The sequence below is a fragment of the Bos grunniens genome, chromosome 17 (assembly GCF_055505025.1).
Source record: "Bos grunniens cultivar Pamir isolate PY7600 chromosome 17, Bosgru_T2T1.0, whole genome shotgun sequence".
Classification (NCBI taxonomy): Eukaryota; Metazoa; Chordata; class Mammalia; order Artiodactyla; family Bovidae; genus Bos; species Bos grunniens.
This window is the reverse complement of record NC_141181.1, coordinates 9,985,428-10,000,801: the sequence shown is the minus strand read 5'-3', so window position 1 is coordinate 10,000,801 and position 15,374 is coordinate 9,985,428. Positions and strand designations below refer to the sequence as shown.

The window sequence follows — 15,374 nt, the reverse complement described above, 5'->3', positions numbered from 1 at the left end:
GAAGTGTGACACAATTTTATGAACTTATTAGTCCAACTAAGTGAATTTACATTCTGCAGCACTTCAATAACTTTATAAGTTGGAGCACTGCCCAAAAACAAAATAAGAAAGTTTTTTCTTGTTGCTTTTTTATGTAGAAATCAAAATCATTTACATTTAAAAATTCAATTACAAAAGAAAATACATGGCATTAAAAAAATCAAGTGAAGAATACCAACGTGTGAAGTCGATGCATTTTATAGAGTAGAATAGTGTGCCATGTTTCTTTTGTGATGCTAAAATTATTTCTCATAGATGAGTAATAGCAATGTGAATTTTCCTGTCAAGAAAAAAGCAACATACATGCTAAAACTATTTCCAAATGAATGTCCAAAAGTATTACTATCATTCATTTAAATATTCTTGATAGTAAGGTGACAGCAGTTTAGATATGGATTCTGACAGTTTATTCCATCTCTACAAGATACCACAAGGAGAAATTGAGATACACTCTGAGGATCCCAAATGAGAAACCTCAGTGTCATTTTTTGACTAATATTTAAATGAGACCATCTGAGGACACCATTGAATATATTTTCCTTTCCCTAACTGATCACGATAATTACTGCTAGCATTATTTTATACTTCCGTTTAAAATTACAAACGCTATTTGCAAAAGTATCAACTGTTAGGCATCCTCTCTTGGTGGTGTTGGAGAAGATTGGACTGCAAGGAGATCCAACCAGTCTATTCTGAAGGAGATCAGCCCCGGGATTTCTCTGGAAGGAATGACGCTAAAGCTGAAACTCCAGTACTTTGGCCACCTCATGCGAAGAGTTGACTCATCAGAAAAAGACTCTGATGCTGGGAGGGATTGGGGGCAGGAGGAGAAGGGGACGACAAAGGATGAGATGGCTGGATGGCATCACTGACTCGATGGACTTGAGTCTCAGTGAACTCCCGGAGTTGGTGATGGACAGGGAGGCCTGGCGTGCTGCAATTCATGGGGTCGCAAGGAGTCGAACACGACTGAGTGACTGAACTGAACTGAACTGAACTGAACTTGGTATGCCCAGTACATGGGTCAAGATGAGAGAAAGGCAACTGCGATTCATTTAAAAAGCCTCTCAGCAGCAAGGGCTACCTAGTCACAGGTGGAAATGACACTCAAGATTTACCTTTGTTTCCCTAAGCCAAACCAATGTTTCCCCTCAGCTGAATTTTACCACTGGACTGATCCTGTAAGTCAAAAGGGAGTTAGTTTCTTAATATCATTTGTAAGAATGTGAGCAATTGGAGAAAATCTTCTAACGCTGGCAACAAAAACGTGATTTTGCTAGACAAAGGAGAAACCAACATAGAAAAGGAACTGAAGAAAGCCATCCAAAGTGTGAGAACAATTGAAAGATAGTAACAGATATCAACTGCATCAAATGATCACCATGAAGTACTGAATGACAGTGCACTGCTGAGACCCTATTCAAGATAATCAGCTCCCGTTTTTCTACCACAGTTAAATTTTTAAATATTGCATTTTCCAAGATCTAAGACACACGTTCAAAAACTACACATGACTGTGAGGAGACCCTGGCGTCTGAGTTTTCAGCCTATTAATTTATTCTCCTGCAAAGCACTAGGTGGTGGTTGTTCTGTCGCTCAGTCGTGTCCAACTCTTTGCGACCCCATGGACTGCAGCACGCCAGGCTTCCCTGTCCATCACCAACTCCGGAGCTTGCTCAAACTCATGTCCACGGAGTCGGTGATGCCATCCAACCAATGCACTAGATACTGCGTTACTTATAGAAATAAAAGATGAAACCAGGTGCATCTGTACTCTTCAGGTTACAGTGGGAAGACATACACAGGCCACTTTCAGATCTGTCATGGGGTGAGCTCAGTGTGACAAGACACCCAGGAGTCAGGGAAGCCTCCCAGAGGCAGCCACCTCTCATCTGAGAACTGAAGCCCAGGAAGAAGCCAGCTGGCACAGATCAGAGACAGGGAGGATGAAGGGGTGATCAAACAGACGGAACCACGCACGCAAAGCCTGCGGGGCGGAACGGGCAGTCCATCACACCCACAGGAGGGACAGAGGCCTTCAGACTCCAAGCACAGGTATGCAACAGATTCTGAAGCATAAGCAGGAAGCGACCCAGCTACAGAGGGAGGCAGGCTGCGAAGCGCAAGTACGCTGAGGAATTCTGAGGACTCGTACAAAGTCAAGCCACGTAGATGACTGCATGCCAGGCAGGCTCGTCTGCTCTCCCTGTTCCCTCTCCCCAGTGCCCCCTTCCCACCCAGGGAGCCAAAGGGGTGCTTCTGCCACATTACTAAATATAACAGACCTTTAAAACTAAGGCCAGACTCTCAGCCTGGCCAGATGAGTTTGGCCAACACAGTTCACAGCACGTGGGACCTGTAGGCTTCTGCAAGGCACGGGGTCTTTGGTTCGCCCGTGGGTCCCATTTGTTCCTTTACCTGGCTACTGACACTCCTTATCTACCCGCCGCTGAGGACATCTGAGTCTGCCTCTGGTCTAGACTATTGGGAGCAGCATCACAAGTGAGCAGAGAGTGATCTCCAAGTTCCTCATATGTGAAGAGCACCAGGACTTCCCTGGCGGCCCCGTGGTTAACACTTTGTTTTCCAGTGCTAGGGGTGTGGGTTCGATCCCTGGTCAGGGAGCTATGATCCCACATGATTTGGGGCCAAAAAAAACAAAACATAAAACAGAAGCAATATTGTAGCAAGTCCAATAAAGACTTAAAAACATGGTCCACATCAAAAAAGTCTTTTAAAAAAGGGGGGTACCATGACAACCACCCAAATGCAGAGGATGGCAACTCGTTAGTTGTCAGGAAGTGCTGCTCAGGTCTTGAGGAGTTCTCTTTCATCGTAGAAAATATATTTTTATTGAAAACATTTTGCTAGGTGAAATAATAAGCCTGTCACAAAAGGACAAATCAAATGCCTAGAAACAGAAAGCAGAATGGTGGTTGCCAGGGGTTACGGGGAGGGAGGTGAGGAGTTAGGCTTTCTTGGGTAGCATTTCAGTTGGGAAAGATGAAAAGAGTTCAGGAGATGCAAGGTGGGGATGGCTGCTGGACTGTACACTTAAAATGGTTAAGGTGGTAAATTTCATATTACATGTATTTTACCACAATTAAAAAAAAAAACAGTGATATCTACTCATCAAACTAGCAGTAAAAAGTGAAAAAGTCCAAATAAAAAGTGTGCCAGGATCTGTTGTTGGTGGGGATGAAGGAAGGGTACTCGAATAAACTCTGTGTGGACATGTGAATGATTTTAGCTTTTTGGAAAGCAATCTGGCAACATTTCTTAAAATTTAAAATCCTCATTTGACTCAGAAATCTTATTCTGAAAGCCTATCAAATATAAAAAATATATAAGGACATCTATAGGAAACATCTTCGTGGAAACATTCTCCCTCCATGTGAGAAGAGTTTAGAGCACATGTATTTCTTTGCATTCCTGTGGGCCGTGCATTTACTGGGCAGGAAAGCAGACATCACAACACCAACCGACTCTCATCGAATTCCCTGCCAAGCTCAAAGCATAAATGCTTTCTGTCTTTCTCATTCTTTTCCTTCTAAAATTTTACAGAAAATATTCTCTTACATAAGCAGAAGAAAAGACTACTTACTAAAAAGCTGTCTAACCAATGCAATTTTATCATCAAATCGACTTAAGGATGAGAAGTTTAAAAGTCTATTACAAAGTAAGAGAAATAGTGAGAACATATAAGAAGCTGAGAAATGAGGGTGAGTGAACCACATTAAGCTTCAAACATTCAATTTTCCAAAATATGTCAAATCAAAAATTTTATGTCTCCTCAATAAGACTCACTTAAGGCAAAATAAAATACTATTAAAATGATCCTAATAAAAGTAGGAACATTAACTGGTCACAAGAAGGTTACCACATAGGTAGCATGATTTCTCTGGATTTTTATTCATTTAAAATAGGTAGTTGGCTCTTTCTTCCTATACAGCCTTTTTTAAAAAAACTCTGAGCAGATGATCCCATAATAAATACAATCTCCTCAAGTACCACTCATCAGCTGATTACGATTATAAAAAAGAAAACTCACAGCAAAGCTACTTTTACTTCATTTCCCTGCCTCAATGGTTAATTTTAAGAAGGATTTCTAGTATGCACTTAATGTCCTGAGTTCTGTTTGAGACCAGACCTGTCTCCTTGAATTTCCAAAGGCTCTACCCACCTCCTTACAACACTCATAAATGGAATATACCAACTGAAGACTCACTGATCATTTCTATCATTTCCATGTCAACAAATACAGACTTCTACAGATTGGGCTTTCTTGAAACAGAATACACTTGAACAGTTGAGAAAAGTAATCCTGACCAGTTGTTGTCCTAAGTATCATCTCCCAAATCTACAGTGACATATTTACAATTAAAGCCATTCTAACTCCTTACGATGATGCAGAGCACTGGGACATCTTGGAAAGCAAATCATCTGTTGCTCTTAACTGTGTGCCAATTTTGACGTCGGTACCAGTTCATTGAAGAGTGCTGAATGATTACTGCTGTAACTTCTGCAACAGAAACGTTTCCTGCGGTTACATCCTTTACAACTGGCACTCTGGACAAAGTTCTTAAGATGGGTTAGTTTCCAGGACAGTCGCTGACATAAGAGATCGAGTTTATAGCACAATAAATTCTTGCTAACATGTACCAGGAGACTGAGCCACATGTAGAGGCAGAGCTGACAAACCACCAACCTCGGGAGATGTTCTGAGACATTTACTGACTCCCATGGTTTGAGAGGTCAGCGACACAAACCGCATTCTCAGCTAACAGAGCTCTCAATCTCTGTTTATATACTTGTTTCTAAATGGTCAGCTATAGGTTTAGGCTGAGAATGGTGGGCATCTCAGAAGTTTATGAAAGCATTTTGGGACAATGGAAATCAACTCCAGCTTAAAAATTTTAACCAAGGAACACCCCTTTTTCCACTTTTCTCCATAAACCATGCTTACAGAGTTAGCTACTTAGGGCTTTGAGGTCAGAGTTGGGTTTGAGTCTCAGCTTTGTCACTGATGTGGCTCAGTAATGAAGAATCCACCTGCCAACGCAGGAGATGCTAGAGATAACCTTGGCTCAGGAAGATCCCCTGGAGAAGGAAATGGCTACCCACTCCAGTATTCTTGTCTGGAAAATCCTATGGACAGAGGAGCCTGGCAGGCTACAGTCCATGGGGTTGCAAAGAGTCGGACAGGACTGAGCGACTGAGCACACACACAGCCTCTGTCACTGATTAGCTGTGCCACTTGCAGAAGCTGCTCAATGGCAAGTGTCTGCCGGTGTGACAATGTACACAAACACACTGCTATTATCTCAATGGTACACAAACAAACGGAGGTGAACCTCCCTGTATATATCTTCTCAGGAGCAGAGCCTCCAGGATCTTAACTTTGGCTGCCACTGTATTTTGGTTTCTGGAGATCTGGTCTTGAATGGAGAGAAACTGCCTAGCATTTTCATCAACTTACTGCATTCCTTGCTTTTTCTTCTAAAAGATTTTTAATGGATACTTCCCCGTTAGATGTACGTGGGCAGAATTTTAGTAAACTTTTGTTTCAAGTTAGGATTTAGGTTACTCCTTTGAGAAATCTAACAGTTTAGGACTTTTGATCTGTGCCCACACCTCGTATCATGCAGTGAATCTCTTCTACAAAACAGTATTACAGCTTTTAATGTCATCAATCACTGACTTGATAATAAAACAGAGCTATTTTAACAATTGGAAAAGCTGCTCACCCTCGGTCTACATCCAATTTCAGTGGCATTTATTCTCACCAGGATTCAGAGCAGCCCCTTTACTGGTTTCAAACACACACTTTGTATTTAACATGTGTGCAGGGGGTTTTGGCATGGGACATATAAAATTACGGGCCCCCTGACGTCTAGACACAATTCCATAAAGTAACCACTTAGGGAGCTCTGCCTACTCTGCAGGATGTGTTCAGCCTGACAAGTAGTAAAAGTACTGTGAACAGGTATCATTTCTTTAACACTGACAATGTGCCAGGCAATCGGCATACACCTACCACCTCCCGCTGCCGAAACATCACGATACGCAAGGTGCTTCCCCATCTCCATTCTACAGCAGGCAATCAGGGAGAACTTGCCCAGCACATGGTGAAACTGGAGCACGGAGAGTCGGGGACAGGAATACCCAACTGCCATTCCTACCTCTGTCTTTCACTGTGTGACTGTGGATGCATGATTTAATTCCTCTAATTAACTTCCTCATCAAAACACAAGGATACCACCTCACACCTACAGACACTACAGAAATGAAGCCAGAGACTGTCCATTCCAGTGCCCAGATCATAGCTGCCTTTCATACACGTTCACCATGATGAGTACTAGAGACAGTGACATTGCACTTTGGACACAGATTCCTAGGTTAGGATTCCAGCTTAGCATGGGATGTCTACACCGAATCTGGAAAATGAGATACCATCAACGTAATTTGTTACAATTAAAATTAAGAAAAAGAAGATGTTAGAAAAACAAAACCTATGCAGACAAAGTAAAATCGTGGTTGACAGAGGCTGGGGGAGGGGAGCCTGGGGGATGATGGTTTAATGGATTCAGAGTTTCAATGTCACAAAACGACAAGAGTTATGAGGATGAGAGATGGTTATAGCTGCACAAGCATGTCAATGCATTTGCTACTGCTGAACTGTACATTTAAAAAATGGTAAGATGTACATTTTTATGTTGTGTGTGTGTTTTACTACAGTTAAAGCCAAAATTAAACATTAAGCTTTATGAGACAGAATCTGGAAGTACGGTCTTTGCTGGAAATTTTATATAAGGAAATGGAATTACGATCTATTTTAAATATAACAGAATTGTTTTATTATGAGACCTTAGTAGAATCTTAAACAGTGGGAAGAATATTTATCCTATGATTTACCTGTATAATATGAATACATAAATAAATAAATAACTCCCTGGGATTAATTTCCAACTGATTTCTTAATTAGCTATTTAATAACAATAAGTGGGCCCCTGCAATGTGTTCTAGAAACCTGAAGGTAACAGAATGGTCAGCATCGCCTTATCAGATGGGATGAAAGAAGGCAGAGGGCCCTTTCTGTGATTCTAGACACAGCATTTTCTATTTTAAAAGACCTGGTCTATGGTAGTAGCATGAATGCAACACGGGTACACACCTCTCTGCACCTCTGTTGCTCTTGGTAACTGTTTTTCCCAAAACAAATCTCATAGAACATACAGCAGAATGATGTCATAATGCAATTTCTAAAGGAAAAACTACTTACATGTGAAGAAAGTTTACTGATGTTTCAACTTAAATCTTAAACATATTTCAGTAGCTGTTAAAGTATTTGATACAGAGTTGATTTTTTAAAAATCTTTACTGAAAGCAGTAATCACAAGTATCTAAAATGGATACTTGTGATTATCTAAAACAAGAAGAATTACAAAATTCTTCTTGTAATCCAGCTAGCAACTGATGATTTTCAAAAGATCATAATCAGATATGTTGATTAACATCTATTGAATACCCTTTTAGATTACTATTCTTTTATAAGCTATAATTTCAGGTCATATTGGATAGTAAAAAAAAAAGGGGGGGAGAATTAGTACTTATGTAATGGAAAGTTAAAGACAAGAGAGACAGCCTAGTCTGTTTTATTACATAAATGAAGAAATACAATTTTTAGTTACATTCATAACAGTCTCTCCTCACTAGAGGAAAGACAATTTGCTTGATTTTTCAAGTAATTTAAAAATCACTTTAATTTCCTGGCTTGTGTGACAAAGGATGTATAATGGCTCAATAGAGGTTAATTTTCACTACTAAAATAATTTTTTTTGTTCCCATCCTCTCCCTGTGGGTCATGACTGTAAATTATAACTTACTCAGCCTATTAAAGAAAATAGCTATCAGTACCTGAAAACACCAATTTTCTGCCTAGAAAACAGTTTGACAGTGAGAAACTTTGTAAAAAGGGAAATCGTTCCTAGTTCTGGTTCCCTCGTGCACAGTTTGCACTGCTTCACAGAAAAAGGCAAGGTTAATTCCTAAGGCTTGATAGGATTATTTTTGCTTTATAGATAATTTTTAAGATATGGTAGAGGATAACAACTGGAGAAGGAAACGGCAACCCACTCCAGTATTCTTGCCTGGAGAATCTCATTGACAGAGGAGCCTGGCGGGCTATAGTCCATGGGGTCGCAAGAGTCGGACACGCCTTAGTGACTAAACCACCACCACCAGAGGCTAAGAAGAAGATACACTGTTTAGACTTAAAAAAGTGTGGTATCTAGCATTCCATGCCTTTCTGTTAAAAAAAATGGACGGTAGCCCATGCCCAGCCCAATACCTAGTTTTAAGTATCCACCAGATGCTGGTTGAATTGAAGGAAAGTGCCTGATTTCTGAGTCTACACTGTGGGCATATATATGGCATTTTCCTTTCCATTTTCAGTGACTGCTCTCCCCCACATCGGCCCTGGCCCTGTTGGTTCCCATCCTCTTCACTGTCTACTTCTTTTTTCATTATTATTTTTTTGGATGTGGACCATTTTTTATTGAATTTGTTGCAATACTGCTTCTGTTGCATGCTTTTTGATTTTTTTTGGTCACAAGGCATGTGGGATCTTGGCTCCCCAACTAGGGCTTGAACCCACACCCCCAGCTTTAGAAGGCGAAGTCTTAATCACTAGATCACCACAGAAATTCCTCCACTGTCTTCTGAGCACCTGCTCCTGGTTTGATTCTTCAAGTTCTGAACCAAGTTCTTCATGTTTCACTGACATCTGACCTTAGCCATGATTACAGCTCTGTTCTGTGAAATGCTAGTTAAATTAGGTGCAGGTCAGCTATCTCAACATTTGGGTGATGTCATATGAATAATTTGAATTTTAAGTATCACCAGTGATAGCAACTAACGGTCTTTAAATGCACCTTAATCAGATGTGTCCGAAGAACATTTAATTTTTATTTTTTAATTGGAGGATAATTGCTTTGCAATGTTGTTCTGGCTTCTGCCTATAAAAACAAGGTGAATCAGCCATAAGCATATACATGGCCTTTCACCTCCCTCCCACTCCACACCCCATCCCACTCGTCCAGGTGATCACAGAGCACCAGGCTGAGCTCCCTGTGTTACACAGCGATCTCCCGCTAGCTACCTGTTTTACACACGGTCATGTGTATGTTTCATTGCTACTTTCTCAGTCTGTCCCACCCTCTTCTTCCTCCTCTGCGTCAACAATTAATTTTAAATACTGAAATCAAAGGTTGTTTGAAGGACCTTTTCATCTATTATCATTTAATGACATTTCAGAAAAGGTTTACCCACTATTCTCCTTGAAAAACAGCGATTTTTCTATTCATTTTATTAAAGTGGACTCTAAGGTGAACTGTGGACTCTGTTGATTATGATGTGCCAATGCAGCTCATCTTCAACTCAGAAAAAAAAAGGTATCATGTATCACTCTGTTAATAATGACTATTAATGTGAGCAGAGGGAGTACATGGGGAATTTCTGTACCTTCCTGTCAATTTTGTTGTAAACTTAAAACTGCTTTTAAAAGAAGTCTCAAAGAATTAACACTCAGGGTAGACATTTTTGGTTAAAATTTTGTTTCACTTATAAATATGTATATATATTACATGCATATTTTATATAATATTTTGTATATAATATATATAATACATCATATAACATATAAAATCACATAAAATATATTACTTTATTTTTATATTATATATAAACATACAAAATATAGAGCGTATTATGTATAAAATATTATATAATCATATATTATATAATATATAATATTATATACATGTTTGTTGTATTGTGATGAAAAATGTTTTTTTTAGATCTAAAAAGTTTGTATGTAGTCCACTGTAGTTATACTGGCAAAGAAAAGCACAAATTATCCTCAAAAAATAAATAAAATAAAAACGGTGATTTTTATTTAAGATTTCTAATTAATAGCTACTAATAATCTTCATTCCTATTCTCTTTCTGAATGCAACTTCAATTTATATTGGATAATAAAAAAACAGGACAATTAGTGCTCATGTAATGCTAGCAATATCAAATTGCTGAGCCCGGTTCAACTGGGAAAATGCTTGGTACAGGCTGGAGGAAAAACAATCAACCTAGACTAATTCTGTACTGGTTTTCCAATTAAGCTGGTCAGCATGGGTGGGAGGGCAGGAGAATGCAGCGTGTTTTAGAAAGCCTGGTGCAATTAATTAAAATGGGAAGAAAGCAAAAAGTAGTTGTGATCTCCAAAATTGTTTAAGATGTAGAAAAGAGTGTAAAAACTCTCTCTGTTCTTTGTCTGATCCTGTATTTAGGCAGATTAAATTTAAATCCTGATCTTACAATGAACTAAGAATTTGAAAAAGAATAAATACAACTGAATCGCTCTGCTGTTCACCTAAAACTAACACAACATCGTTAACCAACTATGCTAAGTTGCTTCAGTCGTGGGGACCCCATGGACTATAGCCTGCCAGGCTCCTCTGTCCAAGGGATTCTCTAGGCAGGAATCCTGGAGTGGGCAGCCATGCCCTTCTCCAGGGGATGTTCCTGACCCGGGACAGAATCTGTGTCTTTTACGTCTTCTGCATCGGCAGGAGGATTCTTTACTGCCAGCACCATCGGATACTCCTACATAAAATAAAAAGTTAAAAAAAATCCTTATCTTAAATACAAAGGTTTCCCCACTATTACCCTCCAGTCCATGAGCAATATGGACCTGCCTAAGTCTTACCTAAAGTGAAATATGCCTTTCTTTAATTTTTACTGATTTTCCCCCTTCAAAGCAAATATTTAACATATGCAAAAAGTAGCTGGAATTAAATATTCTACAATTTATTGAGAACCAAGGTATACTAATTTAATGACTTCAGAAGGGCATACTGATTTTTAAATGCAGTGTTTGTAAAGTAACCCTTTACAAAAATTGTTTCTAAAGCAGTTTCAATACAGGTGAACTAATTTTTATACTCCTCACTCTGAGATGGGTAGGACAGATACTTTCAAGATTTATTTTCTCTTGATTACAGAAGTGGAAACAGAAGTTCATATTTGCTCAAATCATTCCAGACTCAAGGCAGATTGTCTGACCCCAGGGTCTATTCTCTCTCTACTCATGCTATAACTTAATATAAAGATGACCCTAGAGCCTGTGCTGGTGATGTATTATCACACAGACAGGGGAATCTGGCATGCTGCAGTCCATGGGGCTGCAGAGTCGGACGTGACTTAGCGGCTGGACAACAACAACTGGAGAACTCTTGCAGGGTTTCAACTGCTGGATAATAGCCAAGGAGCCTTTCACTAAGACATTAAGTGGTCATTATGGCTTCTAAAAGGATGGTGTGAATCTCCAAACTTAAGCCCTGGTTCTTCCTTCAGAACTGTAGAAGAAAATAAAAGAAGGGATTCGGAGGGAAGAAGTAATCGTGTCCCCCTGCCAGTTATACAGTTTTGACTCCTTTGAAACAAATATAATTTATTGAGCCTATATATTTGCTTAGATGACAAAGAATCTGCCTGCAATGCAGGAGATCCAGGTTCAATCCCTGGGTCGGGAAGATCCCCTGGAGAAGAAAATGGAAACCCACTGCAGTATTCTTGCATGGCAAATCCTGTGGACAGAGGAGCCTGGTGGGCTACAGACCATGGGGTCGCAAAGAGTTGGACACAACTGAGCCACAATCATTTTCACTTTCACTCATCTACAGTGCTGTGTGTGTGAATTTCAATTAAACTTCCTAAAAACTTCATCCCATTTATGCCCCCTAATTTGCCACAAGTGACTTTTCAACTCTTGTTCACGTTTATGATGACCCTCTAGAGTTTTATTCTTTAATCTTTTATTTCATTTGCTTTATTTTGTGGTCTAGGGCTTCCCTGGTGGCTCGGACGGTAAAGAATCTGCCTGCGATGTGGGAGGCCCAGGTTTGGCCTTACCATTAAAAAAGTAAACAGAACCTCTCTGTGAAGCTGAATCAGGTTGTCAAAGGCCAGTGCTTTCACACAGCCTTTAGCCTGATACTTACAAGGAGAAAATATGTTGGCCAAAATGTTTGGGTTTTTCTGTAAGATGTTATGAAAAAAACCCAAACAAACTTTTTGGCCAACCCAACACACTTCTCACTCTTCCGGAGGGATCGGGCTTTCTTCCACGTGGTGGAAGAGTTCACTATTAATCAGCAACACAGCGCGGACTGGAAGGCGATGCTTCTGTAAATCTAATGTTATAGTCAACACATTCCAAGTGCTGACGCTGATGGAAAAGAGCTTCAAATAGGGCCAACCCGAGGGCCACGGGCCACAAGCTGCTTTGCTCTGAGAGGGGTGAGCTTCATTCCTTGGGGGTGACCTCCCTAGAAGTGGATCTGGTCTCAGATATCGGAGGCAGGAGGTACACAAGCATGAGAGGTTCAGAGAACATGACCATGTGCACAGATGCTTCTGTGATCATTTCAGGTGGTTCTGGAGGCTTCCTGCTGGTGTTCGCGCTTTCCCCCTCCCCTGAGTATGCCTCTCACAGGGTGACAGGGTGAGGTGGGGCAGAGCTCTGAACACACTGCGTGCCTGCACGTGTACATGTTACAGGTATCTTTCTAAAAAAGATTGTATTGGAGTGGAGTTGATTTACAATGCTGTGTTAGTATCAAGCGTCCAGCAAAGTAAATCAGTTAAACATATACATCTATCTACTCTTTTTTACAGGTATCTTATCTCTTCAGAAATCATAAGTCTCACTCTCTTCCTGCCCTAAGAAGTCAGGATGGGCAGTGAACAAAAATACCCAAGGAATAAGGGTAAAAGAAAAAAAAAAAAAGCCACTATGCTGAATATGTCTGTCTTTAAAGAGCAAAAAATTAGAGCAAAGCTTTTGGAGACCTGAAACATGGGCATTTTGTTTTGGCTACAGAATGTTTCTGCCTTCCTTATCATTAGTATCTCATTTTGTATTCTCCTGTGATGTCATGAGCTGCTAAAATCATCATTTAGTACCTCTGATACGGGCAGTAACAGTGGCACAAGTCCACCCGACGATCATAATACCCTGCAGGCCTGTTTCACCAGTGCTGAGTACCCAGCACCTTCACCAGGCTTTCAGTTCCACTGACTAACTTCCCATGTTCTGCACCAAATCAAGCAGTCGCTGACATCTGTTGCCTAAAACTAAGCCAATCTGCCAACTACCAGATACTTAGTTGGGCACTTTAAAATGCACAAGGAAGTCTCTCCAGGTAAAAATTGAACTGCTTTAGAATTTTGTCTCTGCTTTTCCATACCGACTGCTTTATCTCTTTGGGTGATTCAATCTCAACAGTTTTAAATGCTTCTCATTCTCTCCATTCTCCAAGTGTTTTCTTCCCAAATCTCCATCAGAGACCTCCAACATTGCTCAGAACTAACCCATCATGAGGTCCTGGCCCCTTCTTCCTTCTCACCTCTCCCATCAGGCCTCTGTTTAGTTGCCTCAGTTTCATCCCAAGCCAGGCCCTTTCCACTTTCCATCAGCCACAATCCCATCCCAGTCGTCTCTTCTTCCAGGTGGTACCTGCCATGAGCCGCTGCACAGACACCAAGGGGAAACCCTACCTATGCTGTGTTACTGTTATTCAGTCACTCAGTCGTGTTCCGCTCTTTGCGACCCCATGGACTGCAGCACGCCAGGCTTCCCTGTTCACAATCTCCCAGAGTTTGCTCAAACTTATGTCCAAAGAGTCAATGATAGCATCCAACCATCTCATCCTCTGCCACCACCTTCAGTCTTTTCACCTTCAGTCTTTCCCAGCATCAAGGTCTTTTCCAAAGAATCGGCTTTTCACATCAGGTGGCCAAAGGATTGGAGTTTCAGCTTCAGCATCAGTCCTTCCAATGAATATTCAGGGTTGATTTCTTTTAGGATTGACTGGTTTGATCTCCTTGCTGTCCAAGGGACTCCTGCAATGATTTTTTTCCTGATAGAAGACTCACGGGGTTTAAGAAGGACTGAGACTTCTCACTGCACCATGACAGCCTTCACCCAGCCCCCGTGTCTTTGTTCAGCCACCTTCTCCATTTCTGGGCACTGGCCAGGCCCTCACTGAACTGCCTTACTGATCAGACTCAAGTTCAAGCCCCCATCTTCCCATCCCTCCACCGCTTTAAAGCCTAAATGCCTCCTCATCCTTCCCATCTTCCAGAGCTATGTTGACTGCAGTCAATTGAGCAATTTTCATTTTCGATGTCAAATCATTCTCAGGAGGGAATCACAGAAGCAGTATGATCCTAATCACGTCCTGGGTGTGGGTTCTGCGAGAGCAGCCCTGCGTCCTCTGGCTCTTGGGTCAGTTTCTGAGCCGCCAGGCATCAAGTGGACAGCAGGGCTGAAGGGTTTGGGGCTTTCAGCTTTCGGGAAGAAAGGTTCTTCCTGCAGTGGTTCTCTGAGCCTGATAGGCTACATCTAATTTTTATCACACACAGGAAATGAAACACAGGAAGATAAAAATTTTCCATAAGGCTTCAGATTAAGATGTTAAAGAAGTACTTTAGGGTGGTAATGGTAATTTTTTAAAAAATAGGGAGTTCATTCCTTAAGAAGAAAAATAGAGACTACCCAATTTCTTTCCCATTAGGGCAACAGAAATTCAAATGAGAGTTTCAACTTGGAATGGCTAGGAGTTAATTATTTAGGGTATAGCGAGGTAACTGTTAAATTATAATGTGCTCTTCGTAAGTGTTCTAAAGCCAGAAATGTTGCCCTACTTTTCGAGGGGTAAAAATAGTTGGGCTCTGATATGCCTCTGTGTGGGGCAGTACAGCTTGTGTGCTAAGTGGACAGAGTCAGCAGGCCTGGGCTTCCAGGGTTCAAATCCCAGTTCCGCCACTTCATTTGATCTGGGTGACCTCGGACTAACTTACTCGCCTCTCACCTGCCTCAGATGACTAACTGCTAACATGAGGGAGATAATAATCATACCTATTTAATAGGATTATCATGAGGATTAAAATGATAATGTGTAATAAAGTTCTTAGCATAATAGGCACAAAAGAAGTACTCAAATATTTACTACTGCGGCTATTAATTTTAAGAATTGAAGGATCATACCATTAAGCCTTGCTAAAAAATAGTCACTGTCTTCGTTGTCATAAAGATACTTAAAGGGCTCAGTTTTAAAGATCGTACCATGCAAAACCCACAAAACATTCACACTGAACAAGGTGGTTACGAGGGAAAAAATGAAACAAAATATGGAGGACTTAGCACAGTTCCTGCCTGGGTTGAGTAACTGCTCCACGAATAACAGTGATTACTATAGGTGCAGGAAGTTGACAGA

General features: G+C 40.8%; 1 protein-coding gene across 31 annotated transcripts in view; it reads right to left on the bottom strand.

Annotated features, from left to right (window-relative positions):
- Window positions 1–15,374, bottom strand: part of NR3C2 (nuclear receptor subfamily 3 group C member 2) — a 457,363-nt gene that overhangs the window by 207,960 nt on the left and 234,029 nt on the right. For 2 of the 31 annotated variants that reach the window (XM_086346419.1, XM_086346420.1), the window contains one exon: window positions 6,873–10,698. The exons of 28 other annotated variants lie outside the window; for them this stretch is intronic. In XM_086346419.1, the coding sequence (XP_086202545.1) occupies window positions 10,499–10,698 (200 nt within the window). In that variant the 3' untranslated portion in view covers window positions 6,873–10,498. Of the gene's footprint in view, window positions 1–3,581; window positions 4,562–6,872; window positions 10,699–15,374 lie in introns of those variants that run through there. One more of the 31 variants, XM_086346423.1, reaches the window with a different exon arrangement.